At 38.2% G+C, this 11,524-nt stretch overlaps 1 protein-coding gene across 1 annotated transcript; it reads left to right on the top strand.

The window, feature by feature from the left end:
• The first annotated feature begins 4,127 nt into the window (after window positions 1–4,127).
• Window positions 4,128–5,069, top strand: OR9K1 (olfactory receptor family 9 subfamily K member 1). The gene has a single exon (NM_001389903.1). It carries the CDS (start codon window positions 4,128–4,130, stop codon window positions 5,067–5,069), a length of 942 nt encoding a protein of 313 aa, NP_001376832.1.
• The last annotated feature ends 6,455 nt before the right edge of the window (window positions 5,070–11,524 follow it).

The raw sequence follows: 11,524 nt of genomic DNA, 5'->3' as shown, positions 1-11,524 counted from the left end.
TGTGGATGTCTGCTATGCACATGTCTAAAGGCTTATTTGGAGTGTATGCCTAGAAATGGAATTGCTGGATCCTTTGATATGTAAATATTTTCTACTTTGCTACATATTTATAAATTACTTTCCAAATAGGTTTTTCCAGTTTACACTTCAGGTATAACAATGTCCATTTTTCTTTTCCCTCATTTGTCATTTTGAATAGTGTGAAAAAAGTAAGGATTTTAATATTTACATGATTATTAGTGATTTTGAGAGCAATTTAAAATTTTTATTTGTTTTATCTTATATGAATTTATCATTAGTCCAATTATCTATTTAGTTCTTTAAAATTTTTTTTCTTATAAATTTATATTAAATAATTATGTGTTGAATAGTAAATCTTTGGAGGCTGTGGGTACTACATGTATTTTGCTCCAGCCTTTGGGTTGTTTTGTAAATATTGTTTGTGGTCTATTTTGTCACACAGATTAAAAAAATTTAAATATAGTCAAATTGATAACTTATCATTGTCTTCCAGATAGAAACCTAATCCTGATTTTGAAAGCCCATTTACTAAGTAGAGAATTCATAGCTGTAGATTTCTAAACTAATAATCAAATTCATGTTTCTTCCTGGTTGGGCTTAAAGGAGATCCTCTTAACATGTAGCTATCTCTAAGTCTTTTTTTTTTTTTTTTTGGCTAAGAAGAATTTGGCTTATGGCTCAGGTAGTGGGGGAGAGAAAGGGGGTGTGTGTGCAGATTTGCCCCGATGAGGCTAGGACACAGAGCCCTTAACAGGTAGTTGACTTGTCTAGAAATCCAGATCCGTGTTCCATGTTCATCAGTTAGGAACTGCCTACCACACTCCTTTGAAAATTGTCGTGTTTAATTTTCTTTATTGAAGTAGAGTTGATGTATGTGTGTGCTTAGTCACTCAGTTGTGTCCAGTACTTTGCCATCCCATGAACTGTAGCTCCTCTGTCCACGGAATTTCCTAGGCAAAAATACTGGAGTGGGTTGCCATTTCCTTCTCCAGGGGATCTTCCTTATCCAGAGAATGAACCTGGGTCTCCTGCATTGCAGGTAGATTCTTTACTGTCTGAGCCACCATACTTGATGCATAATATTATTTAAATTATAGGTGTACAGTATAGTGATTCACAATTTTTAAAGGTTATACTCCATTTATAGTTATTATAAAGTATTTGCTACATTCCCTGTATTGTGCGATACATCCTTACAGCTTATTTTATATTTAGTAGCTTTAAAGGTAAACAGGGGAGCATTCTGAGTTGGATTGATACGTAAAATGTAAATGTTGTGCATGCATATGTATTTGTTTGTGTGTGCGTACTATTTCAGATCTTGTATAGATTCCCCCAATTTATGCTGCTCTCACTTATTAGCAGGAGAGTTTACCCTTTTGGCAACTTCACTGATTGATTCTAGTTTCGACTTTGTTAGCACTTTAGTTATCTCCAAGCAGTCTTATTTTTGTTATAGACTCAAATAACTCTTTCCCATCTTTTTTTTCCAGTAATGTCATATGTATTGAATTGAATAAGATACCTTTAGCAGCAAGTAACTAAAGACTCACTGAAAATAGCCTAAGCCTTAAGAGGTCTATTATTTCACATTACAGGGTTGCTGGAGACACCTTGATTCCAGGGTGGTTCACTGGCATGAGGACTTCATCAAAGACACAAGTTTCTCTCTACTTTCTGCTCTGCCATCCTCAGCAAGTCAGTAATACCATTTATGGTCACATCATGGCTGCAACAGTTCCAGGTATCAATTCATTATTTTTGTCTAAAGGAAGAAATTTTTAATTTTCTCTCATATAGGTCTTTAAAAAACAAGATATTTATTATAAAAATTTCAAAATATACAGACTATAATAAAATAGTAAAATAGTAAAATCCACTTCTATATACTCACTACTGTAATGCAATATTTTGCATTATATTGCAATATTTTATCATACAGGATGAGAAGTACGATTATACTTCATTCCTTGTACTTAACAGACTTCTCCAAAAATGAGGTGTTCTCCTTACATTACCAATTCATTACATGCTTAAACAGCTTACTGATAATTCATTATGTCATTTAATATTCTTCTTAAAGTAAAAATCCCTGACTTCCCAAAATACGTATTTTGTGACTGGCTTGTTAAAACCAAGAGTCAGTCAAGGAACACTCATTGCATTTGATGATTGTCATGTAACAGCTTCAATAGATAAATTCAGCATGATTGTAGGAGGCAAAAAAAACTGAGGAATGAAAATTATGTGAGATAATATATTTCAACCTTAAAACAAACTTTTCTAATAAGAAATTGTTTCCCAAAAGACCTAGGGATGGTTCAAGGTGAGTTGGAAGAGTAGATAATATTCTTTCTTTTGTTTCTTTCCTATATGGCCCTCGTGGGATGGACTTGGAACTTGACACTGTTATCACCCAGTAATTGACTTTATTTTTAGCGTCTCTCAGAGGGACCTTTGCACCCAGTTCATGCTGCAATTATTTGAAATAGTTGCAACAGAGATGACTAAGGGTACCAGGTTGCCTCCTGCTCTATTCGCCCAGGTCATTGGGGACTACTCCTCCTCACTGGTGATATTATCTTTGCTGTACTTAAATTCCATTTGGCTTTCATCGTTCTCATTCTAAGGCCTGTAAAATATGTCCTCACGTGCATGGCCATGCGATGTGGTTCTTCAGGTTCAGGTGCATTTTCTTTTCAGTTTCCATAAAGAAATGTTCACAGGGTTAGAGACCTCACCAGGTCATCTCTGTTATCCTCTAGAAAGAGATAAGAGGTATATAGCTATAGGGAATTTTCAGGCAAAAACACAACAAAGGACATGAAAAGGCTATTCTTAATTGAAAAACGAGATATTAATCTCTGAGGAGAACCAAAAACTGAATAAAATTATATATTTCAAAACAAGATTTTACATCTCACTTAAAATTTTAATTCTTAAAATATGCTGAATTTTGACAATGTCTTTAATTTCTCTTCTATGGTTTTACACTGCTTTTTCCATTTATAGGATTAAACACAATAACTTTTGTATCCTTGCTTCTACCATTAGGAAATTGCTCCACCAAAGTAAAGTGAGAAATATTCAGGTAAGAGATAAATTAATGTCAAATTTGTACAGAAATTTTTAAGTACTAGTTGCTCAGTCGTGTCTGACTCTTTGCGACCCCATGGACTGTAGCCTATCAGGCTCCTGTGTCCACGGGATTTTCCAGGCAAGAGTGCTGGAGTGGATTGCCATATTTTTCCAGTAGCATGTCTGGGGTTTGTCCACTTTGAGAAGCTGAAGATGCCTTCATTTTGGATGAAGGTTTTGGAAAACCAAATAAATCTCTTGCTATCCTACTTTAAACTCTCACAAACTGTTTAGCTATTGACCTGTTTTAATCTCTGATGCCTACTTGCGGAATTTAAAATTACTCTTTTTGGGCTTCCCAAGTGGCTCAGTGGTAAAGAATCTGCCTGCCAATGTAGGAGATACAGGAGACAAGGGTTCAATTCCTGGGCTGGGAAGATCCTCTGGAGAAGGATACGGCAACCTACTCCAGTATTCTTGCCTGAGAAATTCCATGGACAGAGGAGTCTGGAGTGCTACAGTCCATGGGGTCACAAAAGAATCAGATTCAACTTACTGACTATACAACAACAAAATTCCTGTTAAATTGGATCCTTCTGTTGTGAAATGGTAGCATTAAAATGAATTTGAAATTACAGATAGCAAATATTATTTCTCTCTCAAAACCTTCGGATATGTTAGACTTACTATGTAAGTCAAGTGAGGCACTAAACAGGTATAAAAAGAAAATGCTTTGTGAAAGTCATGTGTGTTATAATGGAAAGAGGACTGGAATTGGAGAATTACACTAGAAAATTATGAGTTAGGCGACTCAGATGTGTTCTGATGGGCAAGTACAATATACCTCAGAGTCAATTCCTATAAAAGGATGCAGCAAATCATACATAACACAACAGAATCTTATAAAGGAGATGATAATACAAATTTCAATGTATTATACAAGAGGCAAAAGATACTTTGTGATACCAGGAAATAGGTAGAAGTCTCTATTTTTAATCTTGTCTTGTACCTCTTAGCAGGTTCTTGCCATGGGTGACAAGGGAGCAGGCAACCATTCAGATGTAACTGACTTCATTCTTGTAGGCTTCAGGGTCCGTCCAGAGCTCCACATTCTCCTCTTCCTCCTATTCCTGCTTGTCTATGGCATGGTCCTTTTGGGGAACATTAGTATGATTGGCATCATTGTGACTGACTCCCAGCTGAACACACCAATGTATTTCTTTCTAGGCAATCTCTCCTTCATTGACCTCTCCTACTCCACTGTTATTGCACCTAAGGCCATGGTCAACTTCATGTCTGAGAAAAAGACTGTCTCTTTTGTAGGGTGTGCTGCCCAGTTCTTCTTTTTTGCACTCTTCATTGTAACAGAAGGGTTTGTCCTGGCGGCCATGGCCTATGACCGCTTCATTGCCATCTGCAACCCTCTTCTTTACAGTGTCCATATGTCAAGACGCCTTTGCACTCAGCTGGTGGCTGGTTCCTATTTCTGCGGTTGGGTCAGTTCCATCCTTCAAGTCAGCGTAACATTCTCAGTGTCTTTCTGTGCCTCCCGAGTCATTGATCACTTCTACTGTGATTCTTACCAAATTGAGAAGATCTCCTGTTCTAATCTCTTTGTCAATAAGATGGTATCTCTTAGTTTGGCTGCCTGCATTATTTTGCCCACAGTAGTTGTTATTGTAGTATCTTACATGTATATTGTAACCACAGTCTTGAAGATCCCCTCCAGTGAAGGGAGAAAGAAAGCCTTCTCCACTTGCAGCTCCCACCTGGGCGTGGTAAGCTTGCTTTATGGGACTGTCTCTTTTGTGTATCTCACACCTCCAAGCAATCCTGAACTTCGTAAAGTGGCTTCAGTATTTTACATATTGGTTACACCCATGCTAAACCCTCTGATTTACTCTCTAAGAAACAAAGATGTCAAACAAGCTTTGAGAAAAATCTTATGGAAGAAAAAAGCTTTATCCTAATTCTACTTTCTTGTGATTTCCTCATTAATGGGCCCATCGATAGTTTCAGCCTGATTTGCTTTCAGTGTGGAGTCAAGCTTGAGTCACTTGAAGATCCTTTACACTGATCATTCCACAGATGAATTATTTTCAGTGAAGGTGTGGTAACAATTTATCATTCACTCTTTGTCATTCACTCTCTCTTAAGAGCAGTGGTATATCTCATGCATCAGTAAAATTTGCAGTCATCCTATAAACAGAAATATACTCCTTACTCTTTTTAGGTAAACTTTATGGAGTGAAGGAAAAAAGAATTTAATTTTATTACTGTTATTTTTCTTTGGGCCCTATTTTTAGATAGTGGGCAGAAAAAATGCTTTGGTAGAATACTAAGCTCAGAATGTATAATAATGTTTAGAAGAAGGGTCAACCCAAGACAGGGTGATTCTGAGTTGTAAATATTTAATCCTTTAATGAAATTTAACTGTGAATACATTTATTCACAATTACTTGATTTGGGGCCCATAGTTCTTGAATAAATATCATGGTATAAGATTTCTTTTTGTCTGTACCATCATGAGTTTATCAGAACAACTCAATAAATCATTGGTGTGTAATTGTATCTTACTGTATCTTATTGTTTGTTATTGTTGTTTAGTCACTAAGTCATGTTAGACTCTTTTGCAACCCCATGGACTGTAGACCCACTGGGCATCTCTGTCCATAGGCTTTCTCAGGCAAGAATACTGGAGTGGGTCGCCAGTTCCTTCTTCAGTGGATCTTCCTGACCCAGGCATAGAGCTCAGGTCCCCTGGTTTCAGGCAGATTCTTTAGTACTGTGCCGCCAGGGAAGCCCATATCTTACTGTTACTTATTTTAAATATTGTTATTGATTTATTATCATATCAAAGAGCTGGAGAAAGGTATCTTGTATCCAGTCTTCTAAAAACAGGATATACAAATCCACATAGACAAGTCTTTAGTACTGATGTCCTATCTAGAAGGGTTAAAAATTGCATTAGATTTAAATCATTGATCCCAGTTTACAGGATTACTCTGTTCTCTTTGGGAATTATTATTTGAAAAGTGAAAGTTGCTCAGTTGTGTCCAACTCTTTGTGACCCCATGGACTATACAGTCCATGAAATTCTTCAGGCCAGAATGCTGGACTGGCTAGCCTTTCCCTTCTCCAGGAGATCATCCCAACCCAGGGACTGAACCCAGGTCTCCTGCATTGCAGGCTGATTCTTTACCAGCTGAGCCACAAGGGAAGCCCAGTTACTATTTATGTGTACACAATTTTTGTTTGCTTTGTATTTTAATTACATATGATATTTTTATTTTCCTAACACTTGTTTTATTGGTGCTGTACTTTAAATGAAGCTATTTATATTTCTAAAATAATATCTGTGTTGTCATATTGTTTTAATTTTTCCAATTCAGGTTGTGCTTTCAGATGAAAATTGTAAGCAATTCAATAACATCTGTGTTGTCATAGTGTTTTAATTTTTCCAATTCAGGTTGTGCTTTCAGATGCAAATTGTAAGCAATTCAATTCTCCAAATATGTTTGTGTGAGTGTGCTCAGTCGTGTTTTGTTGGATTCTTTGCAACACTGTGGACTGTAGCCCACCGGTCCAGATCTGTTTAAATCAACAGAAAACATTGCTGAAAAAAATGGTCAAGGTTTTGCATCTATTGCATCTTTTTAATTATGCATTTGGTAATAAATTTGTTGATGGAAAGATGCAGAAGGCAGAAGTGAGAGGATGTTGTATAAGATGAACTGTTTAATGTGTGCTTGCCTACTTCTACAACTTCAGATTGTATCAGTAAAGTCAATCAATGTCGAAAGAGCTCAGTGATTGTAGAGAGAATGCAACTAATTGTAGAGGGAATGCAACTCCTTGCAGAGATTAGAAAAGGAGGGGCAGAGTAGAGAGGGATGGCAGTTGGGAGAGCAGAGTACCCTGGTATTTCTCATACTATTAATAAAAATAGGCCTCTTCTCTAATTCTTACATATTCCAACTTAGAAAATTCCTTAAACAAAGACTACATCAATATTTTTTCTCAAAGGATGAAAGGTTTTTTGTACTATTCTGAATGTGGTTCTTGAATTAAAAAATTATTATTTTTTGCTGCTTACTAATATTTCTAATAAATCAATTATTTTATCATTCTCACTTCAGCTACACATATCCATTTTTATTTGCTTAATTGTGTGTGTAACAATTAGGTTTATTTTTTTCAAAAACATTGAAAATTACTTTGGCTAAAGTAAACAAGGGAAATTTATTAGAAGGATATGTGAAATAGAAAAGCTAAGGAACCAGCCTTGAAATTGGGTAGGAACCAAGGAGTCCCAAGAAACAAAGAGCCAAAAGTTTTAGGAGTCTGCTAGCAGAAATCAGTCTCATTGAACACAGCATCTGGAAAATGGAAACTCCAAGCATTTTCAAGATGCTATAAACTGAAAAAAACAAAAAGCAACCTAAAAATTGAGAGTTATGCTTTATTCAATGGAAATTTTTAGGACTTAAGTCCAGGAGGCAGCATCTCAAGGAACCCTGAGAGAACCTCTCCAAAGAAGAGGGAGGGAGGAGCCAGCTTATATATAAGTTTTGCAACAAAAGGCAAGTAGTCTGAATGTCAATTTTTTTTTTTTTTTGTAAATTAAGAAAACCAGATATCCCAAGTTAAGGAATTTAGCATGCGGGAAGTGCAGTTTCTGTGTATGGGAAGATGCAGGAATCTGAACTTACTGAAATCATTCCTTTGATACATACCTCAACTATCTGGGTTTTTCATGTTCTGAATTTCCTTGGTGGCTCACGATAGGGAGTGGCTGCAGTTTGATGGCTGCTAGATGGCAAGTATTCTTTCCTTCCTGAGTTCCCTCAGGGCTCATCAGCTCACCATCCATGGTGGCTGCAATTGCTGATGACTGTGACATCTTTGTTTACTGATATGGCAGGAATATTTCATTTCTCACTTCTTTTACCCTTTTCTGTCAATTTAAGTCCTGATACAGTATACTATGGGCTTCTCAGATGGTTCAGTTGAATCTGAAAAGAATCTCCCTGCAGTGCAGGAGACTGGGTTCAATCCCTAGGTTGGGAAGATTCCCTGGAGAAGGGAATGGCGACCCACTCCAGTATTCTTTTTTTTTTTTTTTTTTTACTTTTGGAAGGCTATAATTGACAGAATGGAAGTATACAAATGAATTTCAAAATGAAATCAATGCACCCTAGAGGGAGCTCTAACATGAGATCAGCTCACAATGAAAATCCGGTCAGATGGAAGAAGGCCAAAGTCCAAAGCAGAGTGAGGAGGGAAGCATAAGAGAGAGGAAGGGCCCTGGGACCGAGTTTTCAAGACATGCTCAGCTGATGTCTTCAACTTCCAGGTCCTTGAGGCCTTAGTTGATGGTTTGGGACAAACATGTTATTTGGTCACAAAGAGCAGCAGTAGAGATCGGCTGTATCTGGAATGGGGAGGGAGGTTAGAGATCTGGGGAGACTGTAGACGGTCTACGACAAAGAGGACAGAGGTATGAGGGTGCGAGCACTAATAAGGCTCTGTGTCCCCTTACAACAAGCGCCAACCAAACAATAGCAATGTACTATGAAAAATGACTCAAGTTACTACTTTAGTGGAAGATATGAAGTAGCTACCGGAAACTTCTGTGGAAAAGGTTCAGCTTATATGGAGAAAAATAAACATTCAAGCACTGGATTATCTATAGTGCCACACTCAGAGTTGGTAGAGGAAAGGCGCTCTTTCTGGGTGACTTGCAGAAAGAGGATAGGACACGATGAAGACTAACAGAACTTTGTAGAGAACTGAATGCTTTAGTCCTTTTTGTGAAGAAAAGATGGCCTTCTGCAAGTCTTCCACTCTAGTATTGTTGCCTGGAGAATTCCATGAACAGAGGCACCCGGCAGGCTACAGTCCATGGTGTCACAAAGAGTTGGACATGACTGAAGCAACTGAGCACACACACACAGAGTACTATACAGATCAGGTTTTGGGTATGTGTCTGTCCCTTTACTAGAGAATGGCTGGACCCTTGACTATGACTTTATTTAATTAAAAAAAAAATCTGAATCTTTAAAACATAATGACACATTTATTAAAAGGGCTTAAATGCAAAACTCTGACAATACTTCATACTGGTGAGGATGTAGAGCAACAGGAAATATCTTTCCATCTTCATGAAGATGGAAATGGTACAGCAGACAGCTTGGCAGCTCCTTATAAGTTAAACATAAACTAACTGTTCAAATTGGAATTTGTGTTCCTAGATATTTACCCAACTGATTAAAAAAACTTACTGGGGTGGCTACATAACTTTTTATCATTTGTCAAAGTGAGAGGGTAACAGGCAGGAAGGCCAGGGGTCTCCAAATGGAGGAAATAGCCTGCAAGTGTCAGACATTTTTATCTCTCTTAAGTGGCAGGAGGAAACAAACTAGTGATTTTTTTTTCTTCTCTATACAAATTTAAAAGGAGGTTTCTCTTAAAATACTATGTTGCCATAATGACACCTAATTTCACCTGAAGTTAACTACTCTCAAAACTTGAGATAACCAATGCATTTTTCTTATGGAAAACTTTGTCTTAAGCTATGCTAATGTTGCTATGCATTTACCCCAAATTTTGTCTTCAAGTCAGTTCTCCTAATGGCTCAGAACCTACTTGACAAACCAGTATGTTATACTCAGATATTGTTTCCCTAATCTGTGTAAATGAAACTATTTGTGTGGTGATCTGTCCTTCTACAAGATTCAAGTTAATCATTTTATAGCCCAGGATAAATCATCTGGTGCCAAGATTATTCCAAAATGTATCTTATGGCTGAGGGGCCTGGTGCCATTCTGAGTTTTAAGACATTCCTTTCTTTCATTAACAGACTGCTAGTGACAATGGCACCCCACCCCAGTACTCTTGCCTGGAAAATCCCATGGACGGAGGAGACTGGTAGGCTGCAGTCCATGGGGTCGCTAGGAGTCAGACACAACTGAACGACTTCACTTTCACCTTTCACTTTCATGCATTGGAGAAGGAAATGGCAACCCACTCCAATGTTCTTGCCTGGAGAATCCCAGGGACAGAGGATCCTGGTGGGCTGCTGTCTCTGATGTTGCAGAGTCAGACACGAGTGAAGCAACTTAGCAGCAGCAGCAGCAGTGAGTATAAAGATTGCTCAAACTACCTCACAATTGCACTCATCTCACACACTAGTAAAATAATGCTCAAAATTCTCCAAGCCAGGCTTCAGCAATAGTGAACTGTGAACATCCAGATGTTCAAGCTGGTTTTAGAAAAGGCAGACGAACCAGAGATCAAATTGCCAACATCTGCTGGATCATAGAAAAAGCAAGAGAGTTCCAGAAAAACATCTATTTCTGCTTTATTGACTATGCCAAAGCCTTTGACTGTGTGGATCACAATAAACTGTGGAAAATTCTGAAAAAGATGGGAATACCAGACCACCTGACCTGCCTCTTGAGAAACCTATATGCAGGTCAGGAAGCAACAGTTAGAACTGGACATGGAACAACAGACTGATTCCAAATAGGAAAAGGAGTATGTCAAGGCTGTATATTGTCACCCTGCTTATTTAACTTATATGCAGAGTACATCATGAGAAACGCTGAGCTGGAAGAAGCACAAGCTGGAATGAAGATTGCCGGGAGAAATATCAATAACCTCAGATATGCAGATGACACCACCCTTATGGCAGAAAGTGAAGAGGAACTAAAAAGTCTCTTGATGAATGTGAAAGAGGAGATTGAAAAAGTTGGCTTAAAGCTCAACATTCAGAAAACTAAGATCATGGCATCTGGTCCCACCACTTCATGGGAAATAGATGGGGGAACAGTGGAAACAGTGTCAGACTTTATTTTTTTGGGGCTCCAAAATCACTGCAGATGGTGACTGCAGCCATGAAATTAAAAGATGCTTACTCCTTGGGAGGAAAGTTATGACCAACCTAAATAGCATATTGAAAAGGAGAGACGTTACTTTGCCAACAAAGGTCCGTCTAGTCAAGGCTATGGTTTTTCCAGTGGTCATAAATGGATGTGAGAGTTAGACTGTGAAGAAAGCTGAGCGCTAAAGAATTGATGCTTTTGAACTGTGGTGTTGGAGAAGACTCTTGAGAGTCCCTTGGACTCCAAGGAGATCCAACCAGTCCATTCTAAAGGAGATCAGTCCTGGGTGTTCTTTGGAAGGACTGATACTAAAGCTGAAACTCCAATATTTTGGCTACCTCATGCGAAGAGTTGACTCATTGGAAAAGACTCTGATGCTGGGAGGGATTGGGGGCAGGAGGAGAAAGGGACGACAGAGGATGAGATGGCTGGATGGCATCACTGACTCGATAGACATGAGTTTGAGTGAACTCCGGGAGTTGGTGATGGACAGGGAGGCCTGGTGTGCTGCAATTCATGGGGTTGCAGAGTCGGACACT

Source organism: Bos taurus, chromosome 5 (genome assembly GCF_002263795.3).
Source record: "Bos taurus isolate L1 Dominette 01449 registration number 42190680 breed Hereford chromosome 5, ARS-UCD2.0, whole genome shotgun sequence".
Taxonomy (NCBI): domain Eukaryota; kingdom Metazoa; phylum Chordata; class Mammalia; order Artiodactyla; family Bovidae; genus Bos; species Bos taurus.
The sequence above is the reverse complement of the archived record's forward strand: the minus strand, read 5'-3'. Positions and strand labels throughout refer to the sequence as shown.

Excerpts from the sequence above, each read along its gene's own strand:
- OR9K1 (NM_001389903.1), top strand. The coding sequence starts at position 4,128 with ATGGGTGACAAGGGAGCAGGCAACCATTCAGATGTAACTGACTTCATT.